The 25043-nt window shown below is 35.5% G+C and overlaps 3 protein-coding genes across 7 annotated transcripts; 1 reads left to right on the top strand and 2 right to left on the bottom strand.

Annotated features, from left to right (window-relative positions):
• Window positions 1-451: 451 nt before the first annotated feature.
• Window positions 452-7840, bottom strand: LOC133872497 (protein disulfide isomerase pTAC5, chloroplastic). The gene is made up of 6 exons (XM_062310015.1): window positions 7176-7840; window positions 5113-5208; window positions 3566-3703; window positions 2254-2476; window positions 823-860; window positions 452-713 (listed from the first exon to the last, which is right to left on the bottom strand). The coding sequence occupies exons 1-6, from the start codon at window positions 7752-7754 to the stop codon at window positions 624-626; spliced, it is 1164 nt and encodes a 387-aa protein (XP_062165999.1). The 5' UTR covers window positions 7755-7840; the 3' UTR covers window positions 452-623.
• Window positions 7841-10082: 2242 nt separating this feature from the next.
• LOC133868938 (uncharacterized) lies at window positions 10083-12578 on the top strand. The gene is made up of 2 exons (XM_062305954.1): window positions 10083-12381; window positions 12511-12578. The coding sequence occupies exons 1-2, from the start codon at window positions 10083-10085 to the stop codon at window positions 12576-12578; spliced, it is 2367 nt and encodes a 788-aa protein (XP_062161938.1).
• Window positions 12579-17092: 4514 nt separating this feature from the next.
• LOC133872450 (uncharacterized) lies at window positions 17093-24080 on the bottom strand. Of its 5 annotated transcripts, none has more exons than XM_062309983.1 (12): window positions 23906-24080; window positions 23698-23781; window positions 22800-22895; window positions 22626-22698; window positions 22411-22512; window positions 22216-22289; window positions 21985-22092; window positions 21707-21838; window positions 20336-20441; window positions 19679-19887; window positions 17544-17652; window positions 17093-17421 (listed from the first exon to the last, which is right to left on the bottom strand). In XM_062309983.1, the coding sequence occupies exons 1-11, from the start codon at window positions 23966-23968 to the stop codon at window positions 17584-17586; spliced, it is 1116 nt and encodes a 371-aa protein (XP_062165967.1). In that variant the 5' UTR covers window positions 23969-24080; the 3' UTR covers window positions 17093-17421; window positions 17544-17583. The 5 variants fall into 5 exon arrangements, with proteins under 5 accessions (XP_062165967.1, XP_062165942.1, XP_062165949.1 ...); XM_062309958.1 differs by having other exon boundaries at window positions 23900-24079; XM_062309965.1 differs by having other exon boundaries at window positions 17093-17379; window positions 23900-24079.
• Window positions 24081-25043: the final 963 nt, after the last annotated feature.

Raw genomic sequence — 25043 nt, 5'->3', positions numbered from 1 at the left:
CTAATACTAACACGTTTACTACGAAGGTGCGAGCTACCTTGATCTTCTCTCTCTCGTTTGGCCATTCTGGAACAAGTAAAGAAAAAAAAAAGGCAGTTGAATCACCTAGCCGGGGAGGCCAAAGAATGGATGAAGGAGGTTTTGTGCCCTGGGTTTGGCTTCTCCACATTCTCAACATCTCCTCTCTGCTGCCTCTCTAGGTTTCCACCTTCAACATGTCTACAGTTACTCCATTCTCTCATCACTACCCCAATATTCCTCTCGGTTGCCCCCATTAATTACTCCCCCCCTCCTTTTCCTGTGCACAACACCTTAACAAGACCGACACCCCCCCGAACCTCTTCCCTGTTCTAGCCAACATCCAATAAAAGTTGATTCACATGCCCATATATGATGGTTAGTCATCATAGTTTGCCACTTGAAGTAGTATGTGTAAACAGAATCTCATGACTGATGTTAAGTACTTATTACACGATCCTCCTCCATTTCAATCTCGCAAGTTCTATGGTATTTATCAGAAGAAAAGATATGGCAAGTCATATCGTATTTAAAAAATCATGATGTTATGATACATGCTCTATAACATACAAAAACAGAAGAGGAAATGTGTAGACCAGACTAGATCATTGTTTCCCCTCACATACATCGCAAATTGTATAACCAAGGCCCTCGCAATATGGGCAATTCGCTCCCTCATCTACCCATTCCAAAAACTGCATCACGGAGTTTGATCATAAGATTTAGATCTTCAATCATGCTAGAAAATATCAAACTGAAGAAAAAAGGGGAAAAACATATTAAGGATATCAACAATCCTCTTACCTGTTCCTCGATGTTTGGCTCGCCTGTTCCATCACATTCTGCAACAGACAAATCTAAGTCAGCCAATGGTGGAGATAAATGGAAGCTGGTCATTATAACCTTGGGAGTTAAAATTTGAAACTCTAGTCATGTGAGGAGGGGCACACTTCGCAAATAGCTCTAATGACATTTATATGTACTTTCAGATTGTTCTCTTCAAGTAAGTTTGACATGTACTCTGGTCGTTTCAGACCTCTCAAACCTCATTATATTACGATTGAGTCATCACATCAATCCACATTTTTCATAAGAAGTCATTCCAGGAAATAGAAAAACATTTTTCATAAGAATTCCAGGAAATAGAAAAAGCATGATCCAGATGGTTAATCGACAGTTTATGCTATACATATGATTAACAGTGTACCGACCTATAAGTCCGTCCATTTCGTCAAAGTCATAAAATCTTAAATCCCAGTTGCAAAAATTCTCATAGAAGACAAGCCACAGCTCCAAAACCGTGATTCCATACGCATCCCATTGGTGACAAAAATCATATTCCTTCATGATTGATATATATGTCTCTTAGTACATAAAAAAGGTTTTTTTTTTAAAAGAAGCCAATTTGGCTGTGAACTTCAGCCCCTAGAAAGGTTTGGGAAAAATATAACAACTGCTTCCAATATTTTCAAATTTTTCTTATTGCCTCATATGTAGTTCTTAGGTTTTTAGTTATGTTTTTGATCCATGCATGCATGATACAAAGTAAATGTATACACTGGATTTCTTGCTTCTAAGACCTCGTCACTGTTTAATTTAATATGATCTGTGAACAGCTGGAACAAGCACCATCTAATTCCCTTATTTTAAACATGTCTAATGAAGCGACATGAATCCGTAAGTAAATAACAAATCCAAGGTAATAACTCCAATTTCAATCTTGTCCTGGCATAGTGAGGAGTATGGTTGGGTACTAATCTCCATCCCATCATAGACACTGGTTTCGGTCTTCCAGATACTTCTGTCCTTACCCAAATAAAACTTGTCACACAGACCACAGAATACTGGCCTTTGAAGATACTAATTCAATCAACCACACATAAATGTGGAGATGATTTGAATCCCTAGATCAGTGTCTCTAAAATTTGAAGACTATCTGACGACCTTTGATCATTTCAAACATTCAGATTACAAAATTGCCCCTTAGTCTAACATATAATCAGCGTAAGTGATCCACTAGTGCTCATTATAGTAGTTGTAAAGTATCATATTTGACCAAAATAAACTGCACTAGGTAAAACCAATAAACACTAGAACTCTGCTATTAATTTGGCATCTATGGTTGGTCAAGGAGCACCCTCGGAGAATTTTCCACTATCAAAAATATATTTTTCTCAAAAGACTAAGATTATTCTATTAAATATTGAGCTTAAACTGGGCATGATAATCATGTACCTGCACACATTAAGCGGCCCTCTCCACGACAGGTAAGGCACTTTGTTGTAGCATCTTTTGCCTTGCTATTTCCAACTCTAGAGGGTTCTTCCCACCGGTTCTCTCCTAGGAGAAAAACTCGGTGTTGGTACACCTCTACTTTTGAAACACCTTCTTTAACAACTTTCTGCTGAACCTCTGAAATTTCTTTTATAGAAGCAACTGCAGCTCCATTTGCACCTTCCTAGAAAACAACAGTCCTTAACTACAAACAGAATTCAAAGATTCACAATATATACTTTGATTCCCTATTGATACAATATTAATCAGGTCTTTGAACACAAGATAAGTTTAAGTGATGTAGTTTAAAAGAAAAAAAAAAATTGATAATTTATTAGGCAATAAGAGAGTTGATTGGGTTAATAAACAAAAGATGTAACCCTCCCTGTCACTAATCTGCTCAACATACTACAATCACCATAAAAATATCCAAAAAATATAAAAAAAAGAAAAGAGAACTGATAAATCTGAACTATAAAAGTGTAGTCCTAACACTCCATGAAGTCATAATTGGCCACAACTGCGGAGTTATGCATGTCTGTTATATGTTAGGCTATAATTTGTGCTTTTGGGGAAGCACATGTGATCAACATTGCAAAACTACCAATCAAATCATTCCTGCATAAAGCTAGGATAAAAAGCACATGGACATGGTCACATGGAGCGTGCTCCTTAAGCTTCGATTTAATTATCAGGTTTTCTATATGCATGATGAGTCACACAAAAGACATTTTTCTGGTTTTTTTTTTCGTTTCTTTTTTTGTGTGGGGAGGGGTGATCAGGAAGACTCCACTTCAAGGTCGGGCATTTATTTTTACTCATTCTGGGCCCTTATGCCAAATTCAGAGCAATATGCCCTTCCGTTTGGTTTCAATCATTGATCATTATTAAGCCATCCAATGCTAAAAACCGAGAAGCAACAATTCTTTATATCAATCGCCAGCAGAGACACAAATTTAAAGGTAGTTGTAAGGCAGTTGCAGTCTGATGCCATCTTCAATGTCAATCACCTTTTGAAATCTCAAAAAATTGTAGATTTTGTTTCCACCAGCGTGCTGCTAGAATCATCCAAACAGTTCAAATATGCATTCTTTTATTGGTGTTAGAATATCATCCATGTGCCAGTATGTGGCCACTAGAATAGCTATGTAATTTTCTGAAAGGCATTAGGGCCAAATGCAGAAATCTAGTGAGAATTCAGCTGACGTAATTCCTTAACATAAGCACAATGATAAAATTAAAAATATTGCAGCAAATAGAGATGTCAACATACCTTTGGTGAAACAGTCGCGGTACTACCCTTCTGATCGGCATCTACGTTTGAACCAGCACCAACAATTTGATGCTCCATATATAATATTTCAAGCAGCTCTGCAGTCATTATCCCATCTTCAGGGGCGCCTTGTGCAGCCTGTGAAGCAATATCACGTTCTATCAAAACTATGAGCTGGAGTTGAAGGAAAACATACGAAAGGAAACATTAAATTGTTTACATGATGTGGAACCAACAATAATAATAATAAAATAATTAAAAAAAAAAAAATCACACTGTGAAAGTAGGGAAAGAGAGGAGGGGGGGGGGGGGAGAAAGTAAGAATAAGCTAAGTGGAGAGAAAGAGAGAAACGAGAATCAATTTCACATATTTTTTATTCCATTAATGTTTGTTTCCATTGGAGAAACTAACAACAAGACCCTAATCTAATTACCTTTGGGCAAAGCCTGTTTATTGAATTACATAAACACCCTTGATTCTTGAAAATTAAATAAAATACAAAACTAAATACTAATAACCTAATTAACTAATACGAACTAAATAAAACAACATGGACCAGTATTACCAAAAGAAAAAAATAAAAAATAAAAAGGAATTGATCTCTAAAATTAGATAAGACTAAATTAAAATAAAATTTGAGTCTCTCCCTTGCATCATTCTCCCCTTGTTAGAGAAACCTCGGCCTCGAGTTTTGAAATGCTGAAATGTTGAAAATATATGCTCAGAAAATTTTGGGTCCAAGCCCAACCTCTCAAGTCTTGAAAAAGGTCTAACTAGCCTCTTTTCTATTCAAACAATGCAGCTAGGAGAATAACTGACAAGCAGTGCATTGCTGTCCCTATATCCACTCACGTAAGAAACTAGTGGCATCCATGTGGACAAAGGCCAAAGGAAGCAGTAAAAAGGGGCAAGGAGGCAAACGGTAGCGTGGGTATCTAGGCAACGTGAACTCAACAAAGGTTGTGCGAGCTCTCTAGCACTCTGAGGAACTCGAAGTTCACGCAAAGGGTGTCAACTACTAACGTGGGGTTGAGCTACAGTTCTTGATGATTGACGACAACAGCAACGACGCGAAGAGGAGGTGGTTCCCGATGGGGTTGATGGCGCTACAGAGATCAGCAGAGGTACAGGTGAGTTGGTGTGGCGGCGGTGTGGGCTGATGGAGATGATTGAAGGGGAAGGCGGTGCTGGATTCACTGATCGAGATCTGTTGGCGTTGCGCGAAACAAGAGGCTGAGACATTTGGCGCAAAGCCTGCCTGAGCGGCTCGGCGGTGACCAGTGGATGAGTAGGCAAGATTGATTCCAGTGTGTGTTTGTGCCTCGTCCCTTGGATCATTACATATCGGACATTCTATTAGGCGAAGATTATTTTATCCTTGATGATTCTACAAACGTTTCATCTACCTGAATTACATTAAGTAAAATTTGTAGCTTTGATGTCTTTCTTGATTGTTTTTTTTTCTTTCTACTTAGGGGGCGCTTTACGCTTTCAATGAGATTGATTTACTATTTATCAAAACATATAAGTAAATCTTGCAACTTACTTGCCAGGTCCTCACGGCACGCTCAGTCCCACTTGTGAAACTGGAATATTCCATGTCTTCCTCACCTGAGTAAAACCCCAATTTTTGCAATGCTTCCTGTCGTACTCATATGTTAGAACAAGTCAAAATACAAGATATGCTCCTCCTACGTTAGTAACACACTTTTGAGTTGTGATAGCATGGGGGCAAACACAGAGCTAGAAGAACTGCATAAAACCCTGTAAGAAAGTTGGACTTTTCATGGACTGTACACCCACAGATTTGAAACACACATTTATACAGAAATATTGAAGAATGTACTGCACATGGGTATACTGCTAAGATAAGATGCTTGAGAAATATGAAGGATTTTTTAATGCAAAAGAACCGTATCAAACAAAAGCTTTGAGTAAATAAAAAATTAATATATATGTCGTGATAAGAAGGTTGATGTTTAAACTAACCTAAGAAGGTTGATGTTTAAACTAACCCTAACCATCAAGTTTTATCATTATACATCAAACATTCCAGATTTTTTCAGAAGTGATAAGTAACATACATTATTTCATCTACAAGAAAAAGCCCTAAATTAATTCCATGGAATTGTTGATGATCCTCAATTTCATCTTGTGTCAATGCCAAGATTCTCAGCAAATTTTAGGCTTCAAGAGTCACGAAAATTCCACATTAGTAAATGTTCCCGTTCAAGGGTTTCACAACGATATCTTCTTCTTTCTTTTTTCTTTTTTTTTGACACACAACGATATCTTCTAAGCATTTCAGTACATTTCCTGCTTTCTGTATTTCCTTCCTCACTAGAGACCTAGTTCTTATCATCAGAACCAGTATAGCTGGATGTTGATACATTACATTATTTATTACATCTACAGTATTACTAAAACAACCCCTAATTCCTAGTTCTCTAAATTTTAGAAAAAGGCAACATCTTTAGAATTCATTTGAGGAATAATCATTTTTTAATATAAACCAAATTGTTTTCGTTAAACATCTATATGAGGTCCAGCTTACTTTTTTAGGCCCTTGAAAGCACTTCTCTTCTTGGGATTATAGCTGTGGATGTCACATACATTGCATTCACCCATTTCATCTTCATTCCTAACATTAAGCAGATTGTATAATTTGGAAGTGCAATTGAACACCTAAAAAGGGATTGCTCCACGATTTATCCATTTCTTATTTTGGCATTTTTCTTAACAATATATTGGATCTTATTTTCTAGTTCCAAAAGAAACTACTGTAGTAGCATCAACTGTATATATCTGCCGCCAGTTAGTACACCAAGTACCCAAGGTTCCTCATTTTAGGATACTCCCATCTTTCCACACAAGCATATTACACATCACTGGTACCTTCCATTAGCTCACAATGTTCTGGTATTTGTCAACAAGAACAATAACAACGCGTCAACGCGGAACAACACTTTAATTAAAGATGCCTAGCATATCGATATGTCCAAAAGAATATTTTCCTATGTGCCAATTCTGTACAAACCAAGGCCTTGGCTTAGGTGGTAAACCAGACTTGCCTAGAAAACAAAAACAATGTAATATCCAAACAAATTCAACAATTTTTGTATTCTGACCATCAAGTTAATAACCCTTCTCATATACGTACAAATTATAGTATACTTAATAAGACCATTTAGTTGTACATTACATTGCAGACAATGAAGTGTTATATATTCAACGGCACAATCGAACACAAATTATTCACCATGTAAATAATACTTATAGATATGTTATTTTCTCGAAGCTTCCTAGTAAAGATTTGTGTGAAATAATATACACGCTCCCACTCCTACACTCCAAAGTGCTCACTTCTTGATGTGGCTGTGAAAAACAGCATTAGATTTTGGATGATTCACTATTGAATTTTGAATCCAATGGTGTTTTTCACGGGAGAGTATGGGAGCGTGTGTAGCATTCCTCAAGATTTGTCGCCATAACACAATTGAATCGAAATCAAACAACCAAATAGCATAAACATATTTTATATACCAAAACATAACACAAAACACAAGAACTCGCCTTGTAATTTCATAGTAGTAGTGATTGCGAGCAGACCTGCATCGCTCGAACCTCGTCTCCTTCCGATCCCTTCCTCAGCGTCTTTCTCCTCTTCTTCTCTCCCTCCTCCGAAACCCTAATCACCTTCTCCTCCACCACCACCACCTCCTTCTCCTTCTTCTTCTCCTTCTCCTTCTCCTTCTCTAATAACACCAACGGGCTCGCACTCGACCCGCTCTCCGCAATCAGACCCCTCTCCTTCAGCACCTGCAGCAATCTGGCGATATTCGCGATGGTTTCGGACACCGAAGCCCCTTGTATCGAGTTCTGGTGCTCTATGGCTTGAAGTCTGAGATTGAGGTCGGAGATTTCGCGGAGGAGGGCGTCGCGCTCGCGGGCCCAGCGCTGCTCTTCGCGGAGCCAGCGCTGCTCTTCACGGAGCCAGCGCTGTTCCTCGCGGAGCCATCGGACCTCTTCGCGGTCGGAATTGGAGGGGCTCGTGGAGTGGCAAATGTGGGATTTGAAGAGGGAGCGTGGGGATATTTTGGAAATTGGGAATAAGAGAGAGTAGTGCGGAAGAGAGTAGGGTTTGCCGTGAAGAGGGAGGTTCGGAGGGAGAGGGAGAGAGGAAGACATGGAAATGGGAGAGAGCGAGAGAGAGTGTGAAGAATAACTACAAGTAGGAGTAGTAGCGGTAATGACTAGTGAGAAGAGAAGACGATAGCATTTACTCTATTGTGTATTTTGATTGGGGTTTGAACCACACGTTTGGTACCAGTTCGCGGGAACCTAATCTGAAGACAACGACCTGGCAAATCGGGTGGGGTCGGGTCGGGGTCGGATTAAAAAGCCCATTCCTCTACTTTTTAAAAAATAAAAAAGAATAATGCTATATAATATATACTCAAGGTACTCAACTCTCATCACATCTCATTTCACCAGGTTGATGTAACAGTGTCTATCACTCTTTGGATCAGTTTTTATTAAAAAAAAAAAATTAATAATTAAGAACTCATGAACACTGCCACATCAGTGAGACGAAGATAGGATGAGAATTTAGAATTACACTTAAGAAAACCTATCTTTGTGAATTGGATAAATTGAGGTTGAAAAGTCTAAAGTAGGTCCAACTCATTTTACAATGAAAAATGATGAATCAAATGTTGTTAAATTTTTATTTAACTCTTGGGATATTTTCGATTTAATGTTAGTGTTGGCTAGGGGGCCATGGCCCCCGGTTTTCAAATTTTGTCTTTATTTTTTTATTAATGCTCCGTTTGTTTCGACGTAAAATGGTTTCAGGAAAGTCATTTTTCTGGAAAATATTTTTCGCCGAAAGCATTTTTCGGTGTTTGGTGATAATTGCTTAAAAGTACATATTTTTTCTATTAAAATAAGCATTATCATATTATGTTTTATTCTAATTCTTGCATTTTACATTTAATTGTGGAATATTGTTTAATTATTAAAGTTGAGCTTAAATTGGTATTAATGCAATGAATTGTTATTTTGTAGAAGACCAAAAGAAAAGACGATAAATAAAAGAAGGAAAAGAAGAAAGGAAATCAAAGAAATAAAAGATGGAAAGAAAGAATGAATGTCATACTTGACAGCACCTATTCATTCCATAACAAGAGACACATGCATATTTTTATTTTTTTAAATGGCGCGCATCTCCTTCCATACTTGGAGAACCGAATAGAAGATGGATTTCTTTCCAAAAGAGAATGCAGTATCAAAGATATTATTTCCTTTCCACACTTAGGTTGCGGTGCAATTAACGCAAGAAATTCAAATTCTTTCTAGATTAGAAGCACCGAAAAAAAACCTAGCAAGCTCTATAAATACCATGTTTTGCTCTAGCAAAAGAAAGAGAAAGAAGAGAAGAGCAAAGGAGCACAGAAGAGCATAGCGGCGCAGAGTTTGAATTTTTATTTTCTTTGTTTTTAATTTATGTTTAGTACTTTGATTATGGAATTTATTTTCATAAACATGAGTGGCTAAACCTCTAGCTAGGGTTAGAGGTGAAGCCTAGTATTTTTATTATGTGTTCTTGAGACCATGTTGTTTGTTCTTCATAGATGAATGATTAAATCTTGGGGATGATTTTTATTTGAGAGTAATTTAATGGGACAAGTTTATTTTGATTCCTTATGATTTTTGTTTATATCAAATGCTTACGTTGTTTGATTTGATATGATTCGAAAATATATGAAATACTTAATTTATTGTTTCATGTTTTTGAAATCAAATTCTCAATTAACCCATGTTTAATGTATTTTTTTTTTTTTTTTTTTATGTCTCATGAATATATAATAAAATACTAGGTGGATCCTTGAAACCCTAGTCTTTTCCAATATTATTTTCAAAATCAAATTTATTTATTTTAGTTTTATAGTTTACTTTTTAATTTAAATTATATTCCTTTGCTCCACTTTCTAGTAGAAACCAAAAGCAAAAATTCCTATTTTTTTATTATTATTTATTTTTCTTTTCTGCAAAATAGTAAGAATTATTCTCTCGTGTCTAATCATTCCTTGTGGATCGACCTCGGACTTACCGTGATTTATTACTTGCGAAAACCTACACTTGGGTTTGCACCCTTTGTGATCCAACAAGTTTTTGGCGCCGTTGTCGGGGAGTGCATTTAAGACACTGAGTTTAATTATTATTATTTTTAATTTTATTTTTTTTTTTTTTTTTTTTTTTTTTTTTTTTTTATAGGTACCAACTTTCTAATCATTACAACTGAGAAATTCAAGGGAAATTTATTTTTGGAAAAGTGCGAAGTCATCATAAATTCTCCAGGTGATATTGTTCTACTTTGTAGCGTATTGAATTAATTTTCTGTGTATGAGCGTTTGGCAACGCGATTACACAAAAAGGCTTAGTAAGGTAGAAATTGATATTTTCCCTATAGAGTTGCATAATTATGAGCAAGAGTTTATTAACGACTCTATAGATATGGCTGATGATGAAGGGAGTAACCATGAAGATGAATTTGAAAACCAAGCTGACCAACCTGTTAGAAGCCTTAGAGACTATTTGCAACCCACTAGGTCAAGTACCCCTTCCTGCGTGGCAGTCCCCGCCAATACAAGAAATTTTGACATTAAACCTGGGGTTGTCCAATTGCTGCCTAAGTTTTGTGGGCTTGATTCTGAAAATCCTTACATGCATCTCAAGGAATTTGATATGGTTTGTGCTATGCATCTTAGTAATCTTGATGATGTTGTTAAACTGACATTGTTTCCATTTTCTTTGACAGAAAAAGCCAGGTATTGGCTACACACCCTAAGGCCCAGAACAATAGGGACATGGCAAGAGATGACCAGGGAATTTTTGAAAAAGTTTTTCCCAACTCATAAGACCAATACCTTGGGAAGGAGCATCATGAATTTTATCATGAAAGAAAATGAAACATTTTTTCAATGCTGGGAACGGTTTAAAGAACTTTTACTCTCATGCCCACATCATGGGTACGAAACATGGCGGGTGATAAGTTTTTTTTATGATGGTTTGACTTCCAACATGAGGCAATTTGTGGAGATGATGTGTAATGATGAGTTTATGAACAAAGCACCCGATGAAGCTTGGGATTATTTTGATCTCTTGGCCGAAAATGCTCAAGTCTGGGACACCACAGAAGGGAGTGATAAGGTAACACCTGAACCCAATTCTAGGGGAGGTTTATACCACGTTAAAGCAGATGAGGATATGAGTGCTCGTATTGCTACATTGACAAGGAAGGTGGAGGCTATAGAGCTAAGCAAGGTGGGTGTGACTAAGAGTCACAAACCAATTGAGATTAGTTGCGAGATTTGTGAGGCTAATGTGCATTTGACCAAGGATTGTCCCACAATACCTGCTTTCAAAGAGGTGTTGCATGAACAGGCCAATGCGGCCAATGCATATCAAAGACCATTCAGTTCACCCTATTCTGAGACATATAATCCTAACTGGCGGAATCACCCGAATTTTAGTTGGAGAAATGGTCAATCTGCAAATGAATTTCAAGGATCTTCTTCTCATGTTCCTTATGTGCTACCACATAAGCAGACCTTGGAGGAAACATTGCAAGCCTTTATACAAAGCCAATCTCAGATCAACCAAGATACCAGGCAAGATATTCAAGAGTTGAAAAACGCAGTTGGCAGAATTGAGTCTCAGTTGAATGTGAGAGAGAAAGGAAAGTTTCCAGCCCAACCTGAACCTAACCCAAGGACTCGAGCTGGGGTAAATGAAGTCAGCAATACTCAAGTGGAACATGCCAAGTCTGTCACTATCCTTAGGAGTGGAAAGGTGGTTAATAAAGAGGTCCCAACAAAAGTTTCACCACCTAAGGGAGATTTAGAAACCAAGGAAGATGACAAGCCTAGTGAGGGTGGAGATGTTATGGAGAAAGTGTATGAGCCTGTTGCCCCATTTCCTCAAAGGTTGCTTGCACCTAAAAAGGGAACAGAAAATCAAGATATTTTGGAAGTGTTCAAGCAAGTGAAAATAAACATTCCTTTGTTGGATGCCATCAAACAAATTCCTTCATATGCAAAATTTTTGAAAGATCTTTGCACGGTTAAGCGAAAGCTTTTTGTTCACAAGAAAGCATTTTTAACAGAGCAGGTAAGTGCTATAATTCAGCAGAAAATTCCTTTGAAGCAGAAAGATCCTGGATCACCAACTATCCCATGCATCATTGGCAATTCTAAGATTGATAAAGCATTAATGGATTTAGGAGCAGGTGTAAATCTACTACCCTACACAGTTTATGAGCAGTTGGGCCTTGGGGAGTTAAAACCGACCAAAGTTGTTCTTCAACTTGCCGACCGATCTGTTGTTATACCAAGAGGGGTAGTAGAGGATGTTTTGGTGCAAGTGGATAAATTTTACTTTCCTGTAGATTTTATTGTTTTAGATACAAAGCCTATTTCACATTCTAGCATTGACGTTCCTATCATCTTGGGACGACCATTTCTGGCTACTTCTAACGCTTTGATTAATTGCAGGAATGGAATCATGAAGCTTACATTTGGAAATATGACCGTTGAGTTGAACATCTTCAACAATTGTAAGCAACCTGTCATTGATGATGACGAGGAGATTCATGAGGTGGACATGATCCAAACCTTGGTAGAAGATAAGTTTTCTCACTCAATGTTTTCTGATCCTATAGAGGCATGTTTACTAAATCCCATGAGTGATGATATAGAATTGGAAAAAGCTCATGTTATTCTAGATGTTGATCTAGTGATGGACACTAATGGATGTAACTCATGTTTTGAGGACTTGCATGCACCCATTAAAACTCATCCATCAAGTGTCAAAGCACCCAAAATTGAAAACTTAAAAAATGGTAATGTTTCTAAAGAAAAATATTTGAAACCATTTTATGAAGATTTGGAGCCGATAGATGAGTCTAGTGATTTTGAGGATCTTGTTTATCGAGATCTACTAAACACATGAACTCAATTTTGTCATTATAATCGAAATGTCTGTGTCGTAGTTTAGGTTGTCTTTGTTTTGTTTTGTGTGTTTTGTTTTTCTAATTTTTGCAGGCAATAAGTTTGGTTTATTTTCATCACTTCAAGGTACTCTTCCTAATCTCTACTTCTTTATTTTAATTTGTTACATTAGAGACAATGTAAGTTTTAGGTTGGGGGGAGGAGCTTGATGCTTGATTATTGTCGTTGTTCTTGTGTTGTTTTGTTTATTTTATATTTTTTTATATTTCAAAAAAAAAAGACCAATTTTTTTTTTTTTTATATATTTTCTCAAAAAAAAAAAAAAAAAAAAAGTTGTGTTTTTCTGTTTGGTGTCTTGCGAGTTTTCTTTTTAGTCTCAATTTTGTTTAAAAAAAAAAAAAATCTTGTGTCTTCAGCATAAATTTTTGTTCAAGTTTCATTATGCTACTCCTGCTAAAGAATTTCATTGTTTTCATGCTCAATTCATTGCACATGCACTCAGCCCCATAAACACGTCTCTTAGTTAAGGATAGAAGTGACTTAGAAATTCTTGAGGATAAAAAATGTGGAGATTTTTAACCCTTGTGAGTTTTGGGCCAATCATTTTGTGGAGAGGGTAAATTTTCATGGAATCTTATTTCTTTTGGATGCGCAAATATTATTCCGTAGTTAGTCTCATTGTTCTCTCTCTTGGCTGAATGCTAAAAATTGATTTTTTATGTTACACTTGAATTTGAGAACTCATGAATATTGAAGAATTATGCAAATCCTTGAGAGATGAGATTAGGCCATCTTTTTATATTTTGAGCCTAAAATTTCTTTTCTTGATATATTGTCGCTAGTTACCCCATTGAGCCTTATGATTAGCCTTTCTTTCTTAAACCCCTTTCCAAAATGTTCCAAGAATGTGGTCAATTAACTTATTCTAATGAGGTGGCGTGTGATTCAAAAAAAAAAAAAAAAGGATAAAAAAAAAAAGAAAAAGAAAAAAGAAAAAAAAATTGGGGTTGATGTTCAAGGATAGAAGGTATATTTCGAAGAAGGAATAGTGCTTATTGGAGGAAAATATGGAAAAAGAAATTGATTGAAATGTTAGAAGATGATGAAGTTCCAATTATTCTTGAAAACATTTCTCACTTTTACCATTACCTTTTTGTTAGTTATTTCCCTTCTCTTAACCCTACATTACGTCCTAATGAAAGTCTTTATTTGATCTCAAGGAATGCATGGTTCAGAAATTTTCATGACTAACCAATGAGTGTGGTATAAATTATTTTCAGCAGCCTTTCATGAGACTACTTGTTCTTTCTTGATTAAGCGGTTTTCATATGATCTATATGTGAGATATTTGATTTTTGCTTACCTTATTCCACTCACATATATTTGAGAGTGTTACACCTAATTCAGAGTGATTTCAATTGTTGAGTGTTAACACCGGTAAGGCTTGAATCAAAACATAATTATTTTGATAGAATTTCAAGGTCATGCAAATCTGAAATTGAGAGTGTGTTTATGTTGGCTGAAAATTCCACTCACATTGAGTTATGAAAGCATCTGAAAATTCTTTGATCGTTGTCAGTATTATGAATTTGGACTGTTTTTTTTTTTTTTTGTGTTAATTGAAAAAAAAAAATCTCTTTTCTTGAGTCTCTGCTTGTAATGCGTGTGAACTTGCTTGAATTGCTAGAGACTAGCAATAAGCTGATTGGGGGGTGTGATAATTGCTTAAAAGTACATATTTTTTCTATTAAAATAAGCATTATTGTGGAATATTGTTTAATTATTAAAGTTGAGCTTAAATTGGTATTAATGCAATGAATTGTTATTTTGTAGAAGACCAAAAGAAAAGACGATAAATAAAAGAAGGAAAAGAAGAAAGGAAATCAAAGAAATAAAAGATGGAAAGAAAGAATGAATGTCATACTTGGCAGCACCTATTCATTCCATAACAAGAGACACATGCATATTTTTATTTTTTTAAATGGCGCGCATCTCCTTCCATACTTGGAGAACCGAATAGAAGATGGATTTCTTTCCAAAAGAGAATGCAGTATCAAAGATATTATTTCCTTTCCACACTTAGGTTGCGGTGCAATTAACGCAAGAAATTCAAATTCTTTCTAGATTAGAAGCACCGAAAAAAAACCTAGCAAGCTCTATAAATACCATGTTTTGCTCTAGCAAAAGAAAGAGAAAGAAGAGAAGAGCAAAGGAGCACAGAAGAGCATAGCGGCGCAGAGTTTGAATTTTTATTTTCTTTGTTTTTAATTTATGTTTAGTACTTTGATTATGGAATTTATTTTCATAAACATGAGTGGCTAAACCTCTAGCTAGGGTTAGAGGTGAAGCCTAGTATTTTTATTATGTGTTCTTGAGACCATGTTGTTTGTTCTTCATAGATGAATGATTAAATCTTGGGGATGATTTTTATTTGAGAGTAATTTAATGGGACAAGTTTATTTTGATTCCTTATGATTTTTGTTTATATCAAATGCTTACGTTGTTTGATTTGATATGATTCGAAAATATATGAAATACTTAATTTATTGTTTCATGTTTTTGAAATCAAATTCTCAATTAACCCATGTTTAATCTATTTTATATTTTTTTTTTATGTCTCATGAATATATAATAAAATACTAGGTGGATCCTTGAAACCCTAATCTTTTCCAATATTATTTTCAAAATCAAATTTATTTATTTTAGTTTTATAGTTTACTTTTTAATTTAAATTATATTCCTCTGCTCCACTTTCTAGTGGAAACCAAAAGCAAAAATTCCTATTTTTTTTTTATTATTTATTTTTCTTTTCTGCAAAATAGTAAGAATTATTCTCTCGTGTCTAATCATTCCTTGTGGATCGACCTCGGACTTACCGTGATTTATTACTTGCGAAAACCTACACTTGGGTTTGCACCCTTTGTGGTCCAACATTTGGCGCGTACAGAAAATCACAAATATTTTTCTTATTTTCATTCAATCATTTTAACCTATAAAAATTAATTTTTATTCAAAGCATATAAAATATTAATATAAAATAATATAAAAATCATCGATGACGAGATTCAGTCACTGACCGACAAGATTCTGACCATTTTTACCTGATTCCGGCTAATATAGCCAGAATTCGAGATAAAGGGCGGAATGCGGACAGTTTCGTCGGAATCTGTGATAGCCGTATTCTAGTGAAAGTGGCCAGATTCCGGCTCTCTGGCCGGCCTGTCTGGCCAGATCCGGCCGGTTTGGCCAGATTGGTCGCCGGAATCCGAACTGACCGGATTCCGGCGAAGGTGGCCAGATTCCGATACCGACAATATTTCGATGGTGGTCGGCTGCTTGAACGTGAAGGTCGACTGTGTCGTTTAAAATAGATCGACCGCGTCTGGCGTCTTCGGAAAACGATTTACGCTTTTAAAAAGCGTAAATCGTTTTCCGAAATTTATTAAGCATAAAACCCTAACCCTAAACCAAACACCGAAAAATGCCAAAATCATTTTTCAAAAATCATTTTACGCCGAAACAAACGGAGCAGTTAAAAAAATTTATACATATATTAGGTTTAAAAACTAGGCATGACCCTTTATTCATACTTTTATCCTCAAATAAGCAATCCCGATTTCGCCCTGTTCAATGAGGTTGATCCATTCTTGCTTAGAATAATGATTCAATGCCACCTAAATATACAACTTTTCACCACCTTGCCTATGTGGCAAGGTGGTCCCCCACAACTTTTTGAGTTTTTTTATTTTTTTAAAATAAATTAAAGTGGGGGACCACCTTGCCACATAGACAAGGTGGTGAAAAGTTATATATTTAGGTGGTAGTGAATCACTACTCTTCTTGCTTATGTTGTGTGGTCATGCAAGTTTTTGAGCTTTTCAGGCCAAAGCTTGATTAATTATATCATATGCAAGAAGAAGAAGAAGAAGAAGAAGAAAGAAAGAAAGAAAGAAAGAAGAAGCAGCTTTTACTAATTATCTCTCATTTATAACATAATCTAAGTCTGGCAGAAATAAAATTTTAGGTTTGGTGGTTAAAACTAAGGAAAATAAAAAAAGAGAGGAAAAACCACAGCGTAGTTCCACCCCCAGTCCAAGATAACTTTTAACTAGTTATCAAGTGGTAATTCTTCTCCTTCAAAATGTGGATTGTGTGATCTTAAGCTGCAGAGGGCCGTAGTTGAGAAAGAGAGAGATTGATCGCTTTCTATTGTAACATAATTATTGAAACGTTCACCAAAAATAAAATAAAAAACATTACTAGAGAAAACGTTTAGTGTTGTCCATAAAATATGGGTGTCGAATTACTTAAAAAAAATAAAATAAAATAAAAAAATAAAAAAATAAAAAAAAGCAGAAAGAAAGAAAAAAAAGCCTTCCTATCAACCCCTACATTTGGCAGCCAAATTCGAAAAGTGATTAAATTAGAAGTTAATCAGATGGGAGGCCATAACTTTCTAAAAGAGGTTTATACGCTTGCACAAGCATATATGCACAACATACACATGCGAGCATGTAAGGAAGATAACACTTATCATTAAGGAGAAATAAGAATCAAACTTGCACTATAAGTATTCAGAATTTCAGAAAATAACACAGTATGGTCCCGAAGTTAACCCGCCAAAAGTAAATATCAACGCTGCATCCTCGTATATACCAAATGCATATCATCACGGAATCACCTTAAAATTCTCAGCAGTCTTCCTCCCACCATATGGTGCCTGCACCATGCTTTACATAAAAGAACCCGCTGTCCATTAAACAATAGAATTTCTACAAACCGAATTCTCATGGATCTAGCCACTGATGCTTAAACAAAGAGAACATCTTATTAGCTAGAGCAACCTGTTCAATACCACAGAACAACTAAGGAACTGTATGCATAAACTACATGGCCCATGGGCAGAGATAATGAAGCATCCACAAAATGCCCATGTAAGATAGGTTCAATGGAGAACTGGTCTAACCTGGCAGTTCAAATGTCAACTAAGAAGCTCCTTTTCAGGCTCAGTCGAGCTTGACATTAGAATACAGAAGGGTGTCCCTTGTGAGGGGCATGTTGACAAGGAAGTGTACCTGCAGACAACAAAGACAAAACAAGAAAAGATGAAATGATGATCTTGTCAATCAATTATAAATGCCATCTACTTAACACCATTCGAGTTTAAAACATGTAATCCGTCGTATTGTCTAACTATCTACTATAATACTCCTATTCCAGCATTGAAGTTAAAAACAAATTTCACATGAACCATAAAAGTTATCAAACCATACTAGATTAGCAACCAATAGATAATCATCTAGAATCTACCCATGAATTTCTTTTGAATCTTTTTGATGATCATGAATTTCTTTTGAATCTTACTACAAGGCTGTGTTTGCTTCCACATAAAACATTTTCCCCACACAAACAGCACCACAGCCGCCCATGGTTGCCCCACCTCCACGAGCATCACACCACCAAACCATGGCCTAAATTCTCCGGCTGAGGTCTACACGAAGCTTGTGTTGCCGCAAATGAAATGCTACAGCCGAGGGTTGTGCAATACACTTTGGCCAAGAGCAATAACAATATATCCAATGCCTACACAATGCCCCCACCATGCCACATTGTTTGCAAGGACCAAGACTTGCTAGCCCTTGCACTCGCTTTCGCTGTTTGGGTTGCTGGTCAGGTTCAACAAGTGTTATTGGCTTGAATTAGATAAATTTGGTGATTTGAGTTGGATTTGTTGGATATCGTAATTGAGTTTCTGGAAATTGTAGTGTTTTGTAGAATTTTTTGGTCAAGGGATGTGGCAGTGGGTAAAAACTATAATATCTTTTAGGAGTTTTTGATAGCGGGATGCAGCGGTTGTTTTACATTCAGTAATAGGTAATGATATTCGGTGTGAACCAAACAGTAAAAGAAAATTCAGGGCCATCTTCACGGTTTCAACCAAACAACGAAAAAATTAGTGTTGTTTTTTAGAAAAAGAGAAAGTTTTCTACTAAATATATTTTCTGACAGGAAACATTTTACATCGAAACAAACACAACCTAAGTTTTTTAAGTCTCAAATCTCACCAAAAGCTTTCATAGTTGTCAATGTCTAAAATGTTTCAAGTAAAATTTCTATATTGATTCCCTTTATCCACAAGTTTGCCCATTTCCTAGACAAAAGTGATGGCTAACACTACAGGTAGTATAATTCAAACTACTGTGAACTAATTGTGTAAAACTCACCTTGTTCAAATGGTTTGCCTTAAAAGAACACAAGATCACGGGTATAAATAAACAAAAGAGAAACTGCATGGGATTTGAAATCTAAAGAAGCAAAAACAACATGGATGGTTGAAAGAGAAAAGGAAAAGTGACACCAAATAAATCACTAGAGGTTTTATTTTAATAGTTTGTTCTACCGTTAGAATTGAAATTAATGAAAGGAGCTTTATTTTTGTTAGGTAAATGCTTGTTAAAGTCTGCTTTCATGAGATTCTGGACTTGAAATTGTATTAAGTTACTTCTATAGCCAAGTTAAAATGTGTTTGGTTGATTTCAGCTAATTGAAATTTCAAACAGAAAATCTGAATCAAACAGAAACAAAGCATTGATCCTCCTGAAGAATAGAAAATCTTAATCAAGGTCCTGCTGCATTTGGAAACCCAATTGCTAGTCATATCTTCTTACCAATTTCATAGAGAACGTGCTGTGAGCAAATCAGGCATTGATACAATGTATACTGCAGACTCTACAGTCTACTTTGTAGCATTGTGTCAATTAATATTAAATTTGATAAGCTAATTTTCAAATGCAAGACTGGCTTTCTTTACAACCAGATGATCAATAAGATGTTCATTTAAAATGAAACTAACAATTTCATTAGTAAACAGGTTTTTTTTTTTTTTTTCTCGTTCCCTCAAAATTAGAAACATAAAGAATAACTTAACCAAAAACCAGAAGATATATAAAGATTAAGACATCTGGGTTTCTAGAAATATATGTCCATGCACATGCATGTGCATGCATACACGCAGAGTGCTTTTAAGTTTTAACCAGCATTGATTTTCAAATTAACTTCCATAAAACATGATGCTGGGCCGTTACTAATATCAATTCTTACCCCCAAGAGAGTTGAAATGAGAAGAATAATTCCGGTGAGCCAGGCAATCGTCCGTCTAACCAACACCACTTGTAGAACAGTCACATTGTAGGAGGCTTCTTTTTCCACCAACCAGCGCGCTGATGGCTGAGAAGTAAAAATTGTATTCAACACTTTTCCTGACTGTGCGGGGGGTGAACCATAAAAGAAGACAACTCCAACCATTTGACCTGCCATGTTATTTAGTGCCACTGATGTAAATGATAAACGGAAAAAAATAAAAATAAAAAAATCAACCAATTTGAATTACAAAGAGGATATCACTAATCAAAACCTAAAAGATTGCAGATAGTTTCCCAGAAAATATTGGCTACAATCTTCCAAAGAAACAGGAATAGTTACTTCAAAAGAGATTAGCTTATATGAAATTTGTGTTTGCATACACATGTTAGTTTCCAACCCCACTCATCCATATCAATAAAACACCAAGGTTATAGTAAAAACAGAACAAGAAAGCCTAGCACTGTCACAGTATGTGAAGCATATCAGGTGAATTGGGAGTCTTAATAAATTAAATTGGCACCACCACAATTAACTAATAAATCATCTTGGCATGGGAAGGTCAGAAAGCTAAAGTTTAAGATTAACTAATAATTTCAAATAACCAAGATAATTGACCTTTGTATGCTTCTTGGAATGAATCAAACATCTTGGACAATGTAGCAAGTAATAGACCCATTCCGTGCTTAGGAAAACCATCAGATCCATATCGCTCTTCCAAAGCCTGTTCAGAAGTGAAATAAAAAAAATAACGAATCTAAAACCAATTAATAATAGCAAAACTAGCTGGCAATTTTTAAGACAACCCGCGAACCCGACATAAACACAACATGAAATTAGCGGGTTAGTGTTTAGTGCAATAAAATTCGGGTCAAACTAGGTCGACATGATTAATAAAGGGTTAATTTTGGGTCAACCCGCTTAACTAGCAATTGACCCACATAACCCATATAAATTTAAATTACACTTCAACTCCATCTACTTCCTATTCTGTTAGTAAACGTTGATGCTTAGTGATGAGGTTTTATCATGTTATTTGTTGGAATGTAACATTATTTTCTTTGTTGCTATGTGATTGTTTATGTAGATGAACTTTATTGGACTATAATATTATTTTAAATGAATATCGTGCTGAGAAGGTGGGTTATGTTTATTAATTACGGTTATGGATAATTTATTAATTATCTAATTATTAATTATTATTATTATCTAATTATTATTATGGATAATTAGATATCGATTATTAATTGATTGTCATAAATTCAGTAATGAAGGTGTATAATTGATATAATTTATGCTTATAAGATATGAAACTATGTTAATCAAGTCATACCAAGTATTTGGGTCAATTTAACCCATTTATATTAAACAGCTTGAAATGGATTGAAATTGGTCGCATTCAAGTCAACCCAACACGATCTATTTATTAAACGGGTTATGCAGGTCGTGTCGTGTCAATCGTTTATTTAAATAGGTTTTGTCAAGGTTGAGGGGTTTGACCCATTTTATTAAATGTGTCGACTTCGGGTTGACCTATATAGCCGTATACCTGTGGCTCAACACGATACGAACCAACCCATGAACCCAAATTGCCCCCCTTTGCAAGAAAGAGAGAAACATGAATATGTAAGTATAAAGGATACATACATATTCTGTGTCTAAATATATTCTAAAGCGTTGTCAGCATTCTTTTTTTTTTTTGACAAATGAGTACATGAAACATATTTTTCTATGAGATATCATCACGCTTAAAAGATGCTTCTCAAGCACTGAAATGATAGGCCTCTCACACCTGTGTCCAAGTCTCCAAACTTATATCCATGTTGACAATTATATTTATGTTGTGTTCTTGTTACTCGAATTCATATAACAACTAATATATAGAATAAAAGAACACTTTATCGGCAGAAATTTAGATGGCATAACATAACATCTATTTAACATTTAAAACAAAAAGAGGGGTTGGAGAGGGGGTGTAGGATATGCCACCTTAATGCCATCAAAACAGCCTGTTATCAACTCAGCTGGAGTACTTTGCACCAAATCTTCATGCAACTCTACTGCCCTTCTAAAATTGTGAATGAGAGAGAGAAGATTTGCAGTAAACTCCCTGTCTGCTTTCTGAAAACAAATGGAATTTATTTTTCCCAATAATTAGCAGAAATTTAGTTATTAAAGAAAATTGCTTCCTATACACATCTATCAATCATAAAATTACTGCACATGCAAAAAAGAACAGAACAAAAATTATAAAATCCTGAGTGAACCTTTGACATATGAAGATTCACAATGGAACCATCTGCCAACGGGATGGTTAACTCTCCATCTAATGGCTCCAGGGAATTAGCAACGTAAGATCCACCCATCCAAGAAGCCTAAACAGAAAGTAAAAGAGAAACCTAAGTTTTCAGATATGAAACCAAATGAAACAGCAGAATGAAAGAGATGAACAGCATAAAATGGAATATAGAAAGAAGATAAGATCAGTCATGACTCACAAATACACCAATTTCTTTGTTGGTATAATCTGTGAAGGGTTCATCCAGAGAAAACACGGAGACTTCATTTTCATCTGTGTCAACTCATAGAATTGATATGTGATCAGCTTATGAAAAAAATGATACAAATACAAAAAATTGTCATATTCTTACAATAACTTCGCCAATCATAAATGTCCACAAAAGTTCAGGTACCTGGAAGTTGAATGTTGGCAGCTTTCTCTGAGCCAAAAGTAACCTTTCTCTTAAAAGCAGTGCTGAACATGGCGTTATCTGAGTTGACCACAAGCTTAGGGTCTGCACATATAAAAACATTCATCTAAAAACTAGGCAAACAAAATTATAATAACATAATAATAAACTGAGAGTTACAGTTGTCCAAAATGCATTTCGAAATCAAGTGCAGAGACCTGTTCCTCGGACTTCTAGCATAAAAACAGCACGAGGCCTATCAAATGGATTAGGCATGAGGACCTCATTTAACTGCAAAAGACAAACACTGATATGAGCTGAACCGTCCAAGACCAAAGACACGGAGGAACTCAAGAATTCTATCTTGCATCAGCTAAATGTTATTCAATAACCTTAGATGAACCAGAGGCTGAAAGTGTTGGAGGTGGTGCAAGACCAAGCAAGACCGATACGGCAGCTCCGACTTCCGAGAGCAACATTGAGTCAGGCTGTGAAAGTGAAAAATGGGCATAGATGGTGAGAAGATCATATAGAGGGGCCTCGACATGTTTAAATGTAGGACCGTAGGAGCATAAACAGCCCTTGTCTAAATCTTCCCCAACTACGCATTCTACCTACTGAGTGTGACTAATTCATATAATAAGAACACGATATTTTCCAGCATCCATAGAATTCAATTATTATTATGAAAAGTATATTTTATTAGCAACAAGGTGACAGACTACTTTTTCTTGCAATTCAAAACTTAATCGATAATTTTTCATATCTTTAAGTTGTATCCCTGCCAAAAACCCAGAGTCTTTTCAGATTAAAGTAAAAAATTACTGTATTCAACTGTGCTTGCAAATAAAATTGTTTCTCAATAGCAAAACAATTATAAATAATGAATCTATCACCACAAGTTAACTGGAACGACATTGATGCCTAAATATTATCCCATGGACACTGCTCAAATAAAACTAAGTTCAAATTTGACTATCCCAGTTTGATTCTAAATTCCATGTCTAATTCTTTTCACTGGTACCTAAACCCCGAGATATACCAAAATTAACACTTAATAAACTTCCAGAGCCTGCGATACACTAGCAGTTCAAATTCTTGAAAGTAAGATTCAAATTGACATTTCTTATTACCAATTTCTACAGCATCTCAGCAACCGAACAAGGAGCAATTGATAAAACTAAAATTTCAACACAATGTCCAAAAACAACAACAAATATTGGTCCACATGAACCAATCAACGAATTAGGGGAGAATAAAGAGATTAAAAAATTAATAACAAGGAATTACCGCAACGACATCGTTAGATGATCTAGTGCGAAGAAATTGACGAGTTGAGCTGTCGATGAAGAAAACAGAACCAGCATCTTCAGCCTGGATCAAAACCACCATAGAGAACCATAGAATTATCAGATCCACAGCCATACCTTGTAAATATACATACATATATTTATGTGTATATTAGAGAGAGAGAGAGAGAGAGACTACAAACCCTAACTTGCAAGCAGAGAAGAGAGGAGAGGAAAAACAGGTAGAAAATGACGCGAGTGTGAAAATCCATTGCAGAGAGAGAGAGAGAGAGAGACTCAAGAGTATGTTCTGGTGGTTCTGGAAGGGACGAAGAGGAGGAAGTTTCGTTACGGCCTGGGGCGAGCAAGCGATGTCGTTTACATACGAATCGACGTCGTTTGTTTTAGCTTTTCTTTTTTGTTTTTGGGTATTGAAATTAATAGAGTGGGCAGTGGGTATCCAAAAACTCGATTTTCAGCCCATTGAATTTGGGCCTCCTTGGTTGTGTAACGATTAACGAAATTCGAATGGGTTGGTGTTTGTGATACTGTAGCTAGTCCATTGAACCAAAGCATAATAATTGACGGTAAACAATAATTAGCATGAGGTTACAAAAATGTATTAACAGTGATAATAATTTTTTTATGATGAATAAATAAATTACTAAAGCAGCTTATGAACAAGTTCAAATTTTATTAAAAGTAAACTAAATAAACCAAACTTGAATATGTAATTTAATACAATAATGACGAACTCAAGATTAAATGAATTAAGTTTAAACTTTTAATATTCAGCTGATGAGCTTATCTCGATTATAACCTTAGTAACAATAATAATACTAGTGTATTATGTAAGCATTCACCACTAGGTGATGAGAATCTTTTAGGTTCTTTAACAAAATCCATGAAAAAATTGATCAATTTCGAGCGTTCAATTAAAAGATTTTGGATACCAATGATTAATTGATTATGATATTATGTCACATACTTCTCGTGTAAAAACTTATGCCTTCAATTAAAGCAAGATTTTTGTTATCATCTTTTTGAGTGGTATAACATGATTTCAACTACGGGAATGAAGATGTTGGAGTAGATACGGGCAAGTGGCAACTGATGGAGAAAGAAAAACTATTATGAACAATTTTCGGCTATTTTATATGGGAAATGCGAAAAGAGAGACTAACAAAGCAGCTCACTATTTAGCAAATTAAAGCGACGACAATATTATCCATCAATCTCATGAGCAAGTGTGGATAGATTATTCAAAAAATATATAGTCATTAAAGAACAAGCTACACACTTTCTTGATTTTTATTGAAAGTTTGATGATTTTTACTCAAAAAAAAA

Source organism: Alnus glutinosa, chromosome 1, assembly GCF_958979055.1.
Source record: "Alnus glutinosa chromosome 1, dhAlnGlut1.1, whole genome shotgun sequence".
Classification (NCBI taxonomy): Eukaryota; Viridiplantae; Streptophyta; class Magnoliopsida; order Fagales; family Betulaceae; genus Alnus; species Alnus glutinosa.
This window is presented reverse-complemented; position numbering and strand designations above follow the sequence as displayed.